Source organism: Phlebotomus papatasi, chromosome 1, assembly GCF_024763615.1.
Source record: "Phlebotomus papatasi isolate M1 chromosome 1, Ppap_2.1, whole genome shotgun sequence".
Taxonomy (NCBI): domain Eukaryota; kingdom Metazoa; phylum Arthropoda; class Insecta; order Diptera; family Psychodidae; genus Phlebotomus; species Phlebotomus papatasi.
Window position 1 is genome coordinate 21,637,457 of NC_077222.1, and position 20,054 is coordinate 21,657,510.

The window sequence follows — 20,054 nt, forward strand, 5'->3', positions numbered from 1 at the left end:
TACCAATATGAATTAAAAATATTGCATTTCAAACTTAGGACTTCGGTACTTATATGCAACTATGCCGAAATTTTGCACAGTTACCCTAAGTTTCAGTAAAAATCGGTAGATTTTTATACTCCTTATTTAAGAAGCGAAGAGCTTATTTTATATTACAATACATATGTAAATTTTTGAATCATCCTCATACCATTTTATGAAAATTAGATAAATCATACAGCGCTCCTTTGATGATAAAATTTGCATTTTCTCAAAGGAATATTTTATATTGAATAATTTGTGAAAATAAGACAGGGGGTAAAATACAAAAAAAAATCAGAAATAAATAAATAAATCAAAGGAAACTTAAACATTAAATTCACAATTTATTTAATAAAATCCCAGTTTGCTGCTCATTTTATTTTGTAAAATAAAATCTTGAAAGTCAAATATCCGAAATATCCTTTCAAGCTCAATATTTTTTAATTTTCAAATTTTACGAGTTTTATAACAACGAAATTGCATCAATATGTGTCTTTGTGTGTCATAAAAATTCTTTCCTCTCCTGTTAAAATTTGTCATTCTTCTACTTTGTCATGAAAAAATTTGGTTGGTTGCCTTTCTGTCTGTTCTCAGACCATAGCAATATTCCTTGGGGATGTTGCCTCAAGTCAAAGGTAAAATGTCACATACAGGAACCATGTACAAAAAAACACGTCCAGCGTTCTAACACAACAAGGAGAAAAAGACAAAGAGGTGACTTCCATTTTTGGCTTCAGTGGGTGAACTTTGGGGGTTGATGATGATTTATCTATGTCCATTGGGACGCGTAAAAGCATTTATATTGTGCCACGCGTCAGTTGTATTGAATGATTAAAAGACCTTTCATTGTTCACATTCGCGGAAGTCTCTTTCAATACAATTCATGTTTCTTTTTTGAGGGTGGTTTTCGATCTAATCTGCACCAATTTGACAAATGTGAGGGACACTATTTATACCAACTACTGCCTCATTACTTCGGCTGTGATTTTATTTCTTTTGAGTTTTCTTGTGAGTAAAAGACTGAATAATGTGGTTTTACAGTGGAATGTTTGCATTGTAGAGTATTAGAATTTAAATTAAATTTAAAAAAAAGGTTTTATTTTTAGCTAATCTTTTGAGGTAGAATGTATAGTACTGTAGAAAGACTTTAAAGTATTTTTTTACGCACTTGTCATAACTCTTGTATCTTATTACTTCTGCTATATATATTTTTTTCAATAAAAAAACAATCTTTCTTGTGTAGATGATGAGATAGAGCTTGTTTATGGTGGAATGTTAACAGTTTTTTTGAGAGACCTTTCTTCTCTTAAGTCACTAACCTCTACTCTAATCATTATTTGTTTAAATACCCTCATTCCATCCCCTTCCATCCATTATCGTGTGTAATTTGTATTGATAAAGAATTTCATCTGGTTTTCTTCATCCACCCTCCAATAGCTCAGCAAATGGAATTTACTAAAGTGACTCTCTGTGTCTATTATTTAGATGAATTAGCGTCAATGGTTCAGGAGGCAGAAGCTAAAGCACCTGAGGATCTCACAGAAGAGGATAAAATGGCCCTGCTGGGACGACCAAAAGCCGGCGACGTCGTCCGTGCGCAGATTCGGATAAAGGAGAGCAAGGAGTTCAAAGTGAGTACATTTGCTTTATTACACCTTTTTTCCTCTTGTAAAAAAAGTAAAGCGACATTTGCTATCGCTTTGCACTATAAAAAATATCCACTGTGCGAAATTATATGTGAATCGCACGAAATTTTCCGCTTTTCCGTATGTATTCTATAGGAATGATAGGGATAGACTAAAGCGGAAAGTTCAATAAGTAATAATTTCAGCAAATGACCACTACTGAAGGTACGTTGGGAATCTCATAGTGATATCCAGCGAAATAAGTAGGGAAAGTTGATAATAACTTTCAGATTCATGAGGTGAAAACTACCATACCCAAGTAGCAAAACTAGTCCCCCTGACGTAATGTGCTAGACAGATCTATGACTTATACTACGTTCCCATTAGTTTCCCACTAAGCCGTATCTCGGCTTAAACCAGAAGTCTGTCTAGTCTAGGGCATATATTGTAGTAAGTCTGATGTATTGACTTGATCATACCTGAACCCCTTAAAAGTCATATGAGTGAAAGTGGAGAATCATTGAAGAAATTTATCAACAAGTTTTCAAAACGGAAACGTTCTCAATTACTGCTGATTTTGAATCATCTTGAATGCTTTCTTAAATTGTTTCAAGCATGTACTCTTCGTAATAGTCTCTGATGAACGTTTTTCAATGTGAAAAAAATAAGGATAAATATATAATCAAAGAGGAAAAATTTGATTGTATCAGCTTGTATCTTAATGCTCAGCGAACAATAACTTTTGTTTTGTAAACATGTTTTTGACATTTCAATGAGTGTGAATGAAATCTCGATCTAGTCATCTCGCTCACTCACATAGGCAACTTTAAAAACATGTTTACAAACAAAAGTAATTGTGCGTTGGGCATAACATTCATTTTACCGTTGTTTTTAATCTTTCTAATGATCGAAAAGCACTTCATAAATAATCGTTAACGTGACGTCGGAATTTTGACATTAAATTTTCTTCCACATTAATTGCTGTTAAGGCTGTCAAAATTGTCAAATTTTAGTCATCTGTCTGAAGTAGCATTAAAGACGTTTACAGGACGTCTTTTCTTTGCGTAATATTAGACATCTAGTCACTCTAATCCGCAAAAAAATACTCTGACTCAAAAAACGACTGGTCTTTGATGTACAAGAAATGGTCAAAAAATTACTCCTAATTGGAATCTTAAAAATTAGTCATATTCGCGTCGAATTCTGGTCACAGCATTACTCAAGATTGAATTAGTAATATAATCGTTATTTTACGGTTCTAAAATTTACTCTACCATGAAGAAGTAACGAAAACGACTTCAAATGACGGTATTTTTCTGTACAAAAAATGGCGCGCCAAAAAGAATGCATTTGGCGTCCTTCTATACCACATAGGTAAGAAATCGACGTACGCACTTTGAAAGAAAACGTCACGTGCATTTCACAACTTTGTATTATACTACCATCGAAGACACTATTTTCTCAACAATTCTTCACATTTTCTATCGTTTTCTACTACGTTCTATGTAAATTTGGGGCATGCTACCATTTAGTTAAATTCATTCATCAAAAATGCTTTCGGAATAGAATTGCTGTCCTGGGCCCTGGGATAACTAATTATCCGCTCCCTGTGGCCTGGGACTCGGTGCTCGGAGCACCTCTTCCCGTGGCTTAGTGCCCTTGACACGCTTACGATTAAAGCAAGAGACGGCTTAATGAAATTGTAATCAAAATTTTATTTAAGTTACATGTCCACCAGGTTTTGACAAAGCCATCTCTCAGCTTAAGCCGAGAAACGGATTAGTGGGAACCTGATGGAATTTTAGTCAAATCATCATTTTGATTATAATTGCGTTAAGCTGTCTCTCGGTTTAAATCGTAAGTGTGTCTAGGTCATAAGGCTCCCTTTCCTACTTCTCACACACTTTGACCTCCCTTGCCTTCGCAGAGGGGAAATGTAATACTTTTAAATAATAACCGCCACAATTTATTCGTATACAATTTCGTTTTGATGAGAGACTATGCAGTTTTCAGCATCCTCCGCCGTCCTAGCGTTAGTGACTAGCTTTCAGACCAAAACGGGACTGATAGAACAGCACGAATATAAAACGACAAATTTCCACGTTAAATGTGGAAAATTCTAAACCGGCAGCGACCCTTTTATAGATTGAAAATGATTTTACCACCTGATAAGAGCACGTAGAACACCCAAAAATACACCTTCAAATTCAATCTATTTATAATATTGACAAAGAGCATCTATTTTGAGTAGGATATACCCTTAGGATACCATTATCCTTATCTCAGTGTTTGTTTAGTGATTGCAGAAGACTCCAATGAAATATCACAAACATTGCAGGATACTAAAGGCAAAAGGGTAAATGTTTCCATAGAAACTCTTCATCTAAAAAGGGATTTCTTGCGTTCTGAGACAAAAGAAGTGTGAGATATGCCTTTATCACTTTTGTTGCGTGAGTACCGAGAGATTTTCCCTAGAAAGTTACTTTGACTTTTACCACGATGACTGAATTATTGTTTTCCCAACCGTTGAAAAGTGATGATATTGAGGTGGCAAATTTTCCTCTGAAATGAACATCCAGGAAATTGTGCTTCTCTTCCGTTTCTGAGTACCTACTTCTGCCAGCAAACAAGAAATAGAAAGCAAAACTTTTCATCGTCAATAAAATGTTTAAACTTGCCAGAATATTTCCTCTGGGTAATTATGCAAAGTTGTGCTCGATGCTTTAGCTGACTCGTCAATTTCCCATTGTGTGACGAAATATTGCCGGAAAGTGCCTTAAAACGCGATATGCTTTTATTACCTTCGGATATTACTCTCAAATTTATGGATTAGATTTAGGTGAAGAACATGGCTGTAAAATTTGAGAATTCTGTTTGATTGACACGATAATTTTCTCAAAAGAACATTCTTCTTGATGGGAAATACAATCAGACATTATTTGTTTTATTGCTGTACTACTTGACAATTTGTAAGCGATATCATGGGGTGGACAATCGAAGTTTGATGAAGTGGGAGACATTCAAATGGTATGGTAATGACCTCGTCAAAAGAACATGTATTGGGATAGACAAACACAGGAAGTTATTGACCATGTGTCTAAGCACATAAGAACTACACAAAGTTTTTATATGGCCAATCTTGAAGTACTAAAGGAGGGTTTTTGGGATAGTCTTTGTTGTTAGTTTGACTAAATCTTAATTACAAACATACCCTTGCGGATTTGCTTTGAGTTTATAATTCTTGATACTTTAGACTCTTAAGGCCTTCATTGTTTGAGGTCACAAGGAGATTTTAAAGGCTACACCTTCTATTCAATTTCCAAATTAACAAGATGATTTTGGGTTTATGTACTTAAAAGTTGTTTAAATGAATACGGAAAAGTCGGGCGATATCGGACATATGAAGCTATTCTCGGGGAATTTATTACCATTTTATGTATAGTACACTTTTCCAGGAAGACATATTGCCCTAATAAAAATACAACATACACCTTTCCAAAAAAAATCTACAAAATATTTTTAAATCAGGCTATTAAAATATCTAAAAATATATGGGCTACTTTTTTATTAATTAGGAATATTTGATAATCAACAATATGGTCCCCTATCGTTCAGTTTTGTTTTACAATTATTGCCTGACTGGCAATGAAGAGAAAACTGAAGATTTTCCAAGTAAAACTCGAAATTTTGAATTTGGACTATCACCATTTGGTCCCAAGTCAACATTACGAAAAGCAAAATGATAAGGGGCTAGTAAATACTTTTTTAAAATTTATTCTATGCTAGTCTTGATGTTCTGATAACCTGTTACAGAATATAAACTAAGCTCCCTAAACACTGAAAACAACATTCATTAAACATTAGCCATTATTTAGAAAAAAGAATTAGGGTACACATTGACCGAAACGCTAGAATGGCTCGGATCGTTCGGTTTACAGGATGGATCGCCTCCTTGAAATAAAGTGAATTTTGTAAAGTATACTGAATTTGTTCACATTAAAGTTCAGTTGAACAAAGACCGTCCAACGTAAAGAACGCCAATATCAAAAAGATTCTTAGTAATACATTAAAATACTAGTGAAAAAAAGTCCCAAATAAATGTTTAAGTGGCAAAGTGTAATGGTTAGCAGAGGACAGACGAAAATTCAAATTGTAAAACGACTTTAACTGACCCACTGAGGAAGACCCACACCAAGGGTCGAAAGCTTTGATAAAAATTCGAAGTCTTTCTTTTTGAAAAGAAACGAATTCTCTGGCGAACACCGGAACAGCTGCAACTACGTAGAACTGGCCAGATACACATTGACTAGATATCTACTTCAGTTATCTTACATTATATTGGCCAAGCTGAGACTCATCCCTTACCATGCTTTTTCCTAATACCACGCAACAACTGCCATTCACATTTTCATAATTTATTTAAATACTCGAAATTGTAAAACTGTCATATCATGTACAAAATTTGGCATATACGATCAGTGATTCAATGGTTTCTGATGTTTACCCGATGAGATCGGTAATGAAGTCGGTGGGCAGCCGCAATCAAGCATTGTGAGAGAATAAATTGAATTCAATATTAAAATCAATATTTGTCATCAGAAACTGCATTGATAATCTGAAAAGCAATTTTTGAGTCATCTGCAGGTAATTTTAGAGTAAATTCTTACGCAAAATTACCTACATAATTACCGACATACTAATCCTCACTTTCTGTAATCTTACTTTGTGATGATCATCGGAGGATTCCTTTAATCAAAAGTACGGACAACACACGGTAGTCTTGCTCTAAAATGCTACTTGGGTATGAATAAAAACTCAATTTATTAAATAAATTGCAGAATTATAATACCATTAGTTATAGAAAATATGACAGTTCGATACCTTGCATAGAGCCCATAATATGGCGCCGTTTTATACGGATTTTTCAGCCAATTATAAATTAATTTCTTGGGGTTTAATTTACGATTCTTGGATATTTAATAGGCTTTAATAGGCTAATAGGAGACTCTCTCTGATGTTTCCAAAATTACTAAATTGATTAGTGGTAGACTTTCAGGCTTTGTACACGACGTACAGACTCTGGCCTCGAACGTTTCATATTTTCTACACAATCCTTTAATGAAGCTGATCTATATCTTTAGGGAAATGACTGTCTTAAGACTAATTGTTATTAAAATAAATTGCCACAAGTTCAAATCCATTTAAGGAAGGAAAAATATGAAGTGTTCGATGCCAGAGTGTATGCGAAGCTTCAAAGCCTTCAATAAATGTTTTTGGGAAATATTTATCAGTTGGCTGCTTCGTATTTAGTTTTCTTCGTACTTGTAGAAACTCCTATAGGGGAAAATGCCTATGCTTTGCACGGTCTCAAGCTTTATTATATGACAAAATCTTTTCCTTATTTTTCAATAAATGTGACTCATCGCACCCATATTTTACAGGGGAAGTATCCTGTTTTTAAAATATATTGCGGAGTCACTTTTATTCAGAAACAAAGGAAAATTTATTCATTATGAAGCTTGGGACCGTGCATAGCATGGGAACTTTCCCCTACACTGTGAGAAATCCGAAAAAGTTAAAATAACATTCCGGAAATGTTTATTTTACCCTGCAGTATTGATTCGAAATCGGTGTAAATATTATGCTTTTTAGGTGTATTAGGGGTTAAAGTTACCCTTTTTCATGTTAATTTTACCCTTTGAAAGGTGTAAAATTAACATTAAAAAATGTTGATATATTTTTACACCTAAAAAGTATTAAAGTTCTGAGGAAAAAATGTTAATCGCACCCTCTTTTTTCTCAGTGTAATAATAAAGCAAGTATGAACTGCCCCAATTTTCCACAATTCTCCCTACATTACATCTCGACTTTTAAGAGCTTTATAAGTATAGAAAATAGTTTTTCATGTAACTTTTGCAGAAAAATCGATGATATTCATGAAAAATACACTATTTTTGTATTTTCCACTCATGATGATAAAATGTAGAAATTCATTGAGATATATAGCACTGAATTTGAATGACTGTTGGTGGATAAGTGGATTAATATGGGAAGATATATTCTCGGGAAAAAATATCCATTACCCTTTATTATTAATCATGACTTATACGTGCGACCTTGCAAGTAGAACATTATGCCACATTTAACTTTGCCATATGATTCTGAAACCATTTGCTCCTTGTCTGATAAAGTGTCCTTTTTGGAAAATTCAAGAGGCACCCCACAAAAAACAAATTTATATGTTGAGACTTAGAATCCAAATCATGCTTCTCGTGAAAGAAAATATGGGAATAAACACAAATTAAGGATGCTTTCTGAATTTATATATTACAATAAATGGGAGACAATGAGTCTCTTTTTTTTTCAGGGTAGAGCTTTTTCATGCTCGTCCAGGCCAGTGAATTTTATCCCCGTGAATTTATTTTCTCGCTAGAAATGAGCATTTTTGGAGCAATTTTAGCTGTTTTTTTGTTCTTGCCTACCATTTTTTTCCTGGATCCATCCTGCCGCCTTATTTCTTTTATTTTATTGCACACAAAGAGAGGAAAACAAAAAGGCGAATGTAAAATTAATTCTTTTATTAGGAAATGAACAAAAGCTCACTGGGGTAGGCTTAATAAAGTAGCATTTTGTGTATTACTTGTGAGTGTTAAGCTCTTGACAAATATTTTTTCTACATTATTTGAGGATAAATTAATTTGAACGTCGTGTTCCAGTGCAAACAATAAGAAAAGTAACATTGCTAGAAATATAATAAAGAAGACAAAAGACAATCAAAAAATAATTTTCTTTGAGTTATTACAGTTTTTGATTGTATTTCCTTCTAATTAAATTCATTTATGAAGGAATACCTCAGAGTGGTAATTGGCAAAGTTCATTTGTAGAACAATTTTGATAATGGATACGAATGGATTGATTTTTCCTATGTGCATGCATATAGCATACTTCCTTGATGGTACTCTCCCAAATGAAAAACACAAACTTTTGATAAACTTTTCCCTCAAACTTGATTCGTTTCATTTCCAAAACTTGGTAATTTCATGCATCAAAAGTGGTTAGGAAATTACTTTGTATGACCTGGAAAATTCATCATTCATACGAATACCCATTTAATTTCATGCTGAATAAAATATTCGTGCAATGTTGATTCCTTCCACTCCTTAACACTAGCTCCTATATTGCCTTCGACGTGTTGCCTTTTAATTTTTCAGACGCCATACAGATATGAAAGAAAATCGAGAAAATTATACTGGTAATTTCCATGAGAATTGCACGATATAATTTAATTAGAGCCTCATAAGGAGAGTCAATAGAGTGTAAATAGCACAGACTTTTCATCAAAATCTCCGAAGGAAAGCAAAAACAAAAAAAAAAATATATTGATTCAATTTCCTTTTCTAAAAGCTTCATTTTTTGCCTGAGAAAAGTTGATTTGTTGGATAAAAAAAAATATTCTTCACGGGATAGAAAGTCAAAGCCACGAAAAAATGCAATAAAGCAAAAAAAAAACCGAAAAGCTCCTGGGGAGAGTCTAAATTCAATAGACCTTTCATATTATTTCAGAAGTTTGGGGTAGCTTTTTTTATCTAATATGTCGGACATTATTCTCGTATTGGAAATATTTCTTCGGGAAAAATCAAAAATAAACAGAAATAATACAATTATAGATGTGTCAGATTGTGAATTTTTCACGTTTTCTGCTCACTCTTCGGCACATCATAAATTTTCATCAAGCTGGGATGAACGATGTGGATGACCCAAATCTGTAAAGTTGTGCGGTGGGGACGCCTGGTATTCCACCAGGCGTCTCCATTGATTCATTCCTCATAATATCAAATTCCTTATCATATGAACTTTTGACACATATTTCCTCGTGAGACAATTAATTTTGCACGACACTTGAATGGGGAATACAATATAGACAATAAATCATTGTTTGAAGACGACACTGACATTGCAATTATTTATGTATTGACTATAATATAGAGCTGTTATGGGGTATGTCGAAAATTTTCATGTTTCTCCTCATTACAAAAGGCATACACACACCTAATAGTTTACTAATTGCTATAACAAAGGCATAATTGAGAAATTCCATGTGGTTTTGTACATATTTCAACAATTGAAATTAATTTTGAGGACATTCCACTTATTATTAAATTATTGAAAATGGACAAAATTAAATTTAATAATGTTTTTATTTGAAATATTGGTAACTGTTAAGTTAAAGCTGATTAAATTATTGCTTAGGTGTGATTTTTCTCGTTAGGATTTAGATTCTATCAACTTGGCTTGTAGATTCAATAAAATAGGGGAAAACCTACTTTTAGATAATTACAACACCCCTATAGACCGAGCCTCACCCACTTGCCTCTACTTGACCTTACAACTTTCCTATCACACCATTCATCACCTTAGCAACACACCACTGCGGTGTTTTCTCAAACCTTTTCCCTTTACTATCACTCTTTAGTACCGTAGATGCAGATGCCTTTGAACCCCTGCAAGGGGTAAATCATTTCGGGAAACTCGAGCCAATCTGGCGAGGAAACCTATGGTGAACTCGGGGAATTTACAGAAAAGCCGGGGACCAAACGAGGAACTGAGAAGGAACTCGAGGAATCCATACATTTTTATTTCAGGAAACTCACGGGGAAATCAAGGAACCCATACACTTTTCAGGGAACTCATGGAGAATCCGGGGAACCCATAATTTTTCAGGGAACTATCCGGGAAACCAGCGAGCCCATAAGGTAAAGTACCCTTACTCGACCGGGTTCCTCTATTCGACCGGTGGGTCAATTTTTGAATATTTGATGGTGAATTTCATCAATTTCTATGAATTTGTCACTGATTCGTATTATTTAAAGAATAATTGACCTATTAATGTTAGATCATACACAAAATATTATAGCAAATATAATTAAATTGAATAAATAAATCTACCGGTCGAATAGAGGAACCGGTCGAATAAAGGGTACTTTACCTTACATTTCTCAGAGAACTCACGGGGAACCCGATTACCCCATAGGATTTTCAGGGAATTCTCGTGGAACCCGGGAAACCCATATATTTTTCAGAAAACTCACGGGTAAACCGAGGAACTCATACATTTTTCAGGTAGCTCACAGGGAACCCAGGGAATCCATACATTTTTCAGAGAACTCATGGAGAAACCGGGGATCCCATATATTTCTCAGAGAACTTACGGGGAATCCGATTAACCCATAGAGTTTTCAGGGAATTCTCGGGGAACCCGGGAAACCCATATATTTTTCAGAAAACTCACGCGGAACCCGAGGAACTTATACATTTTTCAGGTAGCTCACAGGGAACCCGGGGAATCCATACATTTTTCAAAGAACTCATAGAGCGGGGATCCCATACATTTTTCAGGGAACTCTCCGGGAAGCCAGGAAACCCATACATTTCTCAGAGAACACACGGGGAGCCCATATTTTTCAGAAAACTCTCGGGGAAAGCGGGGAAACCATAAATTTTTCAAGGAACTCACGGAGAACCCAGGGGATCTATAAATTCTAGATAGAACTCCCAGAGAACCCGTGGAATCCATACACTTTTCAGGGAACTCATGGAGAACCCGGGGAATCCATACACTTTTCAGGGAACTCATGGAGAGCCCGGGGATCCCATATATTTCTCAGAGAACTTACGGGGAATCCGATTAACCCATAGAGTTTTCAGAGAATTCTCGGGGAACCCGGTGAACCCATATATTTTTCAGGAAATTCACACCCGAGGAACTCATACATTTTTCAATGAACTCTTGCGGAACCGGGGAACCCAGAAAGTTGTCAGGGAACTTACGGAGAACCCATACATTTTTCAGGGAACCCACGAGGAACTCATATATTTTTCTGAGAACCCGGAGAATCCTTGCATTCTAGGAACTTTCAGGGAACCCGGAGAGCCATTACAATCTTCAAGGAACTCACGATGAAACCATATATTTTTTCAATGAATCCGGGGCACTCATGTATTTTTCTGGAAACCCCCGGGGAATCTATACATTCAAGGAACTCTCAGGGAACTCGGGGAATTCATATATTTTTGCAGGAATCCCGGGGAACCTATGTATTTTTTCGAGGAATCGAGAGCTCGAGCCACTCGAATTGCCTATGAATGACCCCTTGCACCCCTGGTTTTCATAAGCTTTGTTTTTAACTCTAGCACTTAACGATGGTCTTTACTAATCAGACATAATAAATCGAATCAATTAAGACCATCTCTACGTGCTAGAATTAAAGAAAAACTTACAAAAAGTACCCGCATCTACTGTAGCTTTCTGGGTATTCTTTCATCCTTGATCTTATTAGGTACATATATTGCCCTGTTGATGATCCTAAGTTCGGATTCTTCAAGTAGTCCTTCACAGAGATATTGGATCAAACCCCATAATAATATTTTTTTCAAAAATCTGTTCATTAGCATAGGGGACACAGGTTTAAAAATCATTCGAAAACATTTATAAATTCTTCTATTGCATGTTCAGTTAGTGTAATTAAATATTTTGTTACTCAACATTCACTACATTTATCTAAATATAAATCACGACCAATATTACGTATTTTAACATATTTGAACAATGACAGACATCTAAATTGAATTCTATAACAATTAGTTCTAAACAAATACTAACACTACTTACAATTTTCACCAATTTGCATATATATTTACTCGGAATTCGATTTTTATTTAAATAAATTATACAAATGAAACCAAAACAATTAGCCGATATGCTAATAATTCCAAAATTTTAATACGAAAGCTGCTATATTTCATTTCTCAATTTATATTCATCTCGTAGCATCGTTATTTTCAATACTATCAATTTCATAGCTAAAAATCACCATGTTGTTAAAAATCAGTTACAGCCCTGAATTTTATAAATCTATTTTCCTTTAACATAAACAGTATTAAAGTTGATCTTTCTTAGGACTGTTTCAAACAATTGCTTTTCTCAGGCAGTAAAATTCTTTTCAAAAACTTCTTTATTCTCACAGAATTCCATACTTTTCACCATAATCTTGAATATTCCCTTTTTCAACGACTGCGACTGTTGATGCTGGTCTTGGAACACTATTTCAACCCCAAATCCTCTTTGTCGATGCTATAAACATGTAATGGGTCGGTTGAATGTATCTTACGTGATGTTGTTAAAAATGCAAGAGTTGGAAATGAGTAGCGATTTAATAAACCTTTTATTCTTGAGATATTAGAGTAATGCAAGAGTTTATGGTTGGCACTGTATTCAAGTTTCTTCTGCAGAAAAATACATTTCTTTTTAAATACCATGTTAAAAGTGGTTTTCTTCAAAACAAGGCTAAAAATTTTAATGTTTCTAATATAATCTCAATATAAACGACAATAATTAACCTGACACTATTTTAAAAAAAACTTGCTTAAATGCATTAAAATTTAACCGACAAAGTTCGTATATTCCCACTAAAATATTAAGTATTATATTTTATTTTATTTTCTCTTATAAACATAAGGAACTTTTATCGACCATTCAACATGAGTTTTTAAATTAATATACCATAAATTTTGTATATGGTCATAACTGGAAACTTTCTTGAGATGTTGTCACTTTTATGGCCGTTGCTTCAGGTGCGTAGTTTCCATAATAGATAAAATTTTTGAATGATTTAAATACTGATAAATTACTTTTATATCTATAGAAAACCTTTAAAATAAAAAGCAAATTTTTGTGTAAAATATTTTGTTTGCAATTTTGAGTAGAAAACCAAAGTGAATTATTGATTTCAATTTTTAAATAAGTAATTCTCTGTACTATCTCACATAGTTTTTGAAAATTTCCAGTTTTAGAAATGGTACTACATATACTTAGATGAGATGTAAAAATTAAATTTGATCATAATGGCTCTGAGATACCTTTTAAATCAGGAAAAAATCATGTAGTCGAAATTAACATTCTGGACATTATGCCCAACGCACAATAACTTTTGTTTGTAAATATGTTTTCAAAATGTCCTATGCGAGTGAGTGAGATGACTTAATCAAGATCTCATTCACTCTCATTGAAAAGTCAAAAACATGTTTACAAAACAAAAATTATTGAGCGTTGGGCATTACACCAAATTAAATTTAAAATGTTGTGAAATCAAAATACCTATGAAAATTATTTCTCAAGTTAATGCGTACCCAACTTTTTAATGCTCTTCTTCTTTTAAACATCACAACAAGTTCAATTTAGTTCCATCTATGTTCTGAATACGGAAAAATAAGATAAACATTGTTAAAACGTTTCAGAATGAAAAGGATTTGAATTTTGATTTCATTAAATTTGCTTATGTTAATCGTGTCACAGAGGCAGAATGTTTTTGTCACAACTTTTTAATCAAGAAAATTTCATGAATTTGTGTAGTCAAATGCCTCTATTTTCAGGCAAAATCTTTTTGGTCAGAAAAAAATTAAATATGGTCAGTAAAAAACTTTTTAAAAAAATCAGTAAAAAAATTAAATTTGGTCAGTAAAAAGTCAAATTTGGTCAGTAAAAAATAAAATTTGGTCAGTGAAAAGTCAAATTTGATCAGTAAAAAGTCAAATTCGGTCAATAAAAAATAAAATTTAGTAAAAAAAATTAAATTTGATCAGCAATAAATAAAATTTGGTCAGTAACAAATAAAATTTGGTCACTATAAAATAAAAGTTTGGTCAGTAAAAAATCAAATACGATCAGAGAAAAGTTAAATTTGGTCGGTAAAAGATCAAATTTGGTCAGTAAATTCTTTTTTAAATCAGTAAAATGTGAAACTTAATTAGTTGAAAATTAAATATGATCAGTGAATAATAATTTAGTCAATAAAAAACTTAAAGGAAATCAATAAAAGTTAAAACTTTGCATATCCGGATAAAAAGTATTGTACATTTCGTATTGCGGAAACTTCGTATTTTAGTACATTTCGTATTTTACCATTTCGTATTTCATATTTCGTTTTTCATAAATTTTGTACAAAAATTAAACAGGTGCTACTGATAACTTTCCAAAGCACAGAAAATTTCCCTTTGTCCCAACAGGAGATACTGATATCTTCTGAAAATACGGAAAATTTCCCTTTACCTCAACAGTCGATTTAGAGCTTTAAACCTTAAAAATTGACCATGAAAATTTACTGACCAAAATATTTGCTAATAAAATTTGATTTTTTATTGACCAGATTCTTTATTTTTTACTGACCATTTTTTATATTTTACCGACAAAATTTCATTTCTTACTGATCAATTTTAATTTTTCACTGACCAAATTTAATATTTTACTAACCAAATTTGACTTTTTAACGACCAAAAAGTCGCAGCCCTATTTTCACGAAAAAAGCCATGGTTCAAATCCATCACAGAACATAGAAAAGTTGAGTTATCCGAAGTTTGAGTCGTCCAAAAGAAGAACGCTTACCCTTACTAGGACTCTTCTCGGAGAAATCCTATAGTTAATACTTTATATCATATCAGTTAAAAGAAACAATAATATTAGGGGAAAGTGGCCTGCCTTTGAATGCGGCAGCCTTTGAATGCTTCATTTTTTCACTTATTTCCCAAAGCGAAAATTCTATTTTGTGAACTATGTTAATACTATTAATTATTTTCTATTAACTTCAATTAACAAAATGGAATTTTAGCTTTGGGAAATAAGTGAAAAAATGAAGCATTCAAAGGCTGCCGCATTCAAAGTCAGGCCACTTTCCCCTAATCAAATACAAATAACTATACTTAATATGTCCTAAGGCTATGGTTCCACCCTAAATTTAAGGAAATTTTCTGTGTATTATCTCAGGTTTACTTCTCTCTATAAGCTTCCTGCAAATAAAATATAATTTAAGGAGAGATGATTGTCTGTTGAAGAACGCAGGAAAACAGTTGGGTATCACAGCTAAAAGATGTGTCCTGAATCTTCAAAATGAAAAGCTCTTCTTATCTCTGTTATCCTTTTTCTCTTACACTTTCCGTGGGTGATAAATGTGTCTTTATCTCGTCAGAACCCACCTCAAGTGAATAGATCCCACTCTGTCTATTTAGGTCAAGGTTCAGTAGGGGATAAATTGAGTCTATCTTGTGTAATTATTTGCGTATATTCGCATTCATATGCTACACAATAGTTTCGCATGCGTGAATTTTATTTCTTCATCTGACCCTTTCGTCACAGTTGGAAGTTTCATGGGCAAAAGAATAGAATTGTGCGAGGGTAGAAAAATCTATGGGTGAATTAGTAGGGAGAATCGATAAATTGCCAAGTCCCATGCACACACGTTATTCCTTTCGATCCCTCAAACACTCCATGGGATGTATTATGTCCCTCTTTCTGGCTCCTCTTTTTCGCTTCACGAAGGGATTACCAAATTTTCCATGAGCTTACAGGCCATTCTTATTTCTTTTTTTTTCATCCGACAAAAGCTGGAAAGCACCTAAGAACAAATCCTAAAATCAGTATGTGAGAAGTGGTGCGTATTTCGAGAAGCACCACAGAAGCACAAGAATTTAGTTCAAATGATGAGTTATGGCAATCACATAATTGGATCTTAGGGAGTTAAATTTATGATGCAAGCAGGTATGTGCCTGAGAGAATGATGAAATATCATTTGGGGGATGGAGTTTAGTGAGTAATTTGAGGTGTGGCTGATTTATTGTATTTTTTTCACAAGACAGCTTTTTCTGCATGGATCATGTGGTAAAAATGGGCAAAAATACAATCATGAAATATCCCAATGGGGGTGAATTTCTTTTTTTAGGGTTGAGGAAAAGACACATGCTGAGAAGCTCTTCCGGCCACGACAAAAGTCACTTCTGCTGAATATGATAAGATTTTTTTGTGTACAACCCTCCTTCATCCTTCCCAACACAGCATGACATTTGCCACAAATATATTTCACCATGAGCTTTGGTAGCTTTCGTCAGAGTTGCTAAATTTTAGAGGTTAATGTTAATCCCTTAACCCTCAAATTGCCAAACAGAAATTGTCCCACAAATGAGCGAGGGCATCTTAAAGACCCCAATTTTATCCTAATAGTAATTCTTCAATTTGAGAGGGACTAACGTCATATTTTAGGCTTCTAGACAAATCTAGGGTAGTGGCAACATTTGGTACCAATCATGATTTTATGATAACTTTAATAACTTTGAGCTTTTATTCCATATTATTGTATTTAAAATTTGTAATACATAAGTACCAGAGCGATATTGAAGCAATTTTGAAAAATCATCAATTTAATTAAGATGGAATTTAATAGGCCAATGAAATAATTCATTATTTACTATAAAAAGTACTTTACTATTACTATAAAAAGTTCCAAAACAAACTTCAAATGCCTGCGTTTCCGAATTATAATAGGGTAAGTGTGCCAAATTCCGACCAGCTTGAAATTTCGACCACCTTTTTTGTTCCTCGAATTTCCATGAACTTTTAGATTTTACGTACTCTAGAGATTATACAATACAATGCAAAAGAATAACAAAAAAATTTAGCTTCGACAAACAAGATGACGTGAAAAAGATATTGAAAGAATTCCCGAGGTGCAAGGAATTATGAGAATGAAGGTGGCCGAAATAAGGTACCAAAGCTATCTCTACAATTTTATTCACTTTAAAATGTATTAAGACTCATTTTAGAGTATATAAAAACGGTAAACTCTTTACAAAGTTCCAAGCAACACTCTTTCAGAAGGAAGAATAAAAAAAATCAATTTGTTTAAAATATTACATTTCAAACTTGAGATTTTGACGCTTGTATGCAACTATGTCGAAATTTGGCACACTTACCCTATATAATTTTTTAAAATGGAATTTAATAAATCAAGAAATAATACCCATAAAGTAATTTGGGAAAGATATGAGTACACTGGGAGAGATCGACTAATTCACCCCCTATCTAGGTTTGAAACGCCCAGCAACAGATCGCTGTCTTGTTAATCCGAGTAAAGTCGCAACTTTACGGTTTTTATCTCACTGATTTTGACCATATTAAGTGAAAATGAAAGATCCCAAAATAACTATTAACGATTAAGGGCAGAATCACATTGACAGCAAAAAGCTCACCGTATTTCGTTAATTTACGCATTTTCATTGCAATTCTTACACAAATTCTCGATTATCAATTCTTACGCAAATTTTAATTTTTTCCCCTCTTCAAAGAAAATTTTTTGAACATCCTACTGACAGTGGTCTATCATTTGACTGAGAGTGCTAGGAAAAATCATCAAAAACGGTCGGTAGGTTTAGTGTTAAGTCAGAATCACATTGACAATAAAATGATCGCTCTAGCCTCACTGTATTTCGTCAATATACGAATTTTCATTGCAATTCTTACGCAAATTCTCCATTACCGCATTACCTTATCTCATACTCGGTGGCACTAGGTGAATATAATACAAGAAAATTAAACAAATAAAACGAAAATTCGATAAACGGCGAGCAAAAAAACTGTAAGAGAAATTAATCGTGCAGTTTTTTGGCTCACCGTTTATCGAATTTTCGTTTTATTTCTTCAATTTTCTTGTATTATTTTCACCTAGTGCCACCGGCTATGAGATAATGTAATACGGTAATGGAGAATTTGCGTAAGAATTGCAATGAAAATTCGTAAATTGACAAAATACGGTGAGGCTTCGGCGATCATTTTATTGTCAATGTGATTCTGACTTAACACTAAACCTACCGACCGTTTTTGATGATTTTTCGTAGAACGCTCAGTCAAATACCAGACCACTGTTAGTAGGATGTTCAAAAATTTTCTTAAAAAAAGAGGAAAAAATTAAAATTTAAACACTGAAAACTTTATTACATGCATATTTTAAGAAATTCATAAAGTCTGATAGCGTTATTGTACCGCTTAAATTTGTGTTAATTTTAAAAAAATTTAATCCTTTAACGGTGAAACAGTTTTCGCTGACCGAAAATCAGCAATAAAAATGAAACCGATAAACAAAACTTTTGAAATGTCTTACATTTAACCTTCAAGAAGCCAAGAGAGTCTAATTTGGTGTATTTTTTGCCTTAATGAACGATAGGGACAAAAATATAGCTTAAAAATTTAAGTAATTTTTCTGACTAAATCAATGACAATGAGGCTATTTACACCGCAACATTAGATTGGGATTGAACTGTTCTAAAACCAGATTTAAGATAATTAAGTCTTAATCTAAGGGTGCAATCTAAACGATTTCATTGAGGTCATTTAGACTGTCGTAATAGATTCTGACAGAATTGTCCCAAAAACAGATTTTGGGACAATTCAATCTCAATCCAATGCGGCGGCGTAAATGGCATCAATGACTGATAATTTTCACTATAATGAAAAATATTATGTTTGAGTATTGTAGTTTCTTGTTAAAAAACGATTTTGCTTTAAAAAAAAATGGAAATATAAAAAATAATTAAAATTAATTTTCAATATGATAATTTAAAAATTCGTCATTTTTAACTTAAAAATTTACTATAATAGCAAATAGCTGGAGATTTGCAAAAAATATCCTAGATTCCTTCAACCTTTTACTTTGCAATTAAGTACAAACAAAAGAAAAAAACTTTATGTAGTCAGGAAAAATTATTTTTTAAGGGACACCGGTGTTCCAATGGTCCTTAAAGCGTTAAACTAGTCAATTTGACCGGTCTTGCGATGTTTATTGTTAAATATCTGTGTTAATATCGGTGCCGGAAGAGACAAAATCCAAAATGGGTCGAAATTCCGAATGTATCAAAATTCCGATTGGCCAAAATCCTGAAAGTATGAATTTTTAAGAAGGATTACTGTATGGAATGCTTTCCCAAAAACAGAGAAAATTTCTCTTTGGCTCCAGCAAGTACGGGTGGAACTGTAGAAATAGCTACGACCGTTTTAAGATTTTATGGGATTTTGGATATCGGAATTTTGATTTTCGGGATTTTGATGTTCGGTATTCGGATCAATCGGGATCTTAGCGTTCGAGATTTTAGCAATCTGGATTTTGACGTTCAGGATTTTGGCCTTCGGGATTTTCGTTTTCGGGATTTTAACCATTCAGGATTTTGTGTTCGGCATTTGAAACAATCGGGATCTTAGCGTTCGAGATTTTGGCAATCGAGATTTTAGCGTTTAGGATTTTGGCCTTCGGGATTTTGGTTTTCGGGATTTTGGTTTTCGGGATTTTAACCATTCAGAATTTTGTTGTTCAGCATTTGGAACAATCGGGATCTTGGCATTCGGAATTTTGGCACTCAGAATTTCGGAGTTCGAAGTTTTGGATTTCGGAAATTTGGCTTTCAAAACTTTGGCTTTCGAAATTTTAACCAATCAGGATTTTGGCTTTCGACATTTAAACCAATCGGGATCGTAACGTTCGGAATTTTGGCATTCGGAATTTGGCTTTCAGAATTTTGGTTAACCATTTATTTAGT

General features: G+C 33.5%; 1 protein-coding gene across 3 annotated transcripts in view; it reads left to right on the forward strand.

The window, feature by feature from the left end:
• The window catches only part of LOC129798183 (sodium/calcium exchanger 1), a 326,830-nt gene that overhangs the window by 169,212 nt on the left and 137,564 nt on the right, over positions 1–20,054 (forward strand). For 2 of the 3 annotated variants that reach the window (XM_055841206.1, XM_055841205.1), the window contains one exon: positions 1,507–1,652. In XM_055841206.1, the coding sequence (XP_055697181.1) occupies positions 1,507–1,652 (146 nt within the window). The remainder of the gene's footprint in view (positions 1–1,506; positions 1,653–20,054) is intronic. The other variant, XM_055841207.1, reaches the window with a different exon arrangement.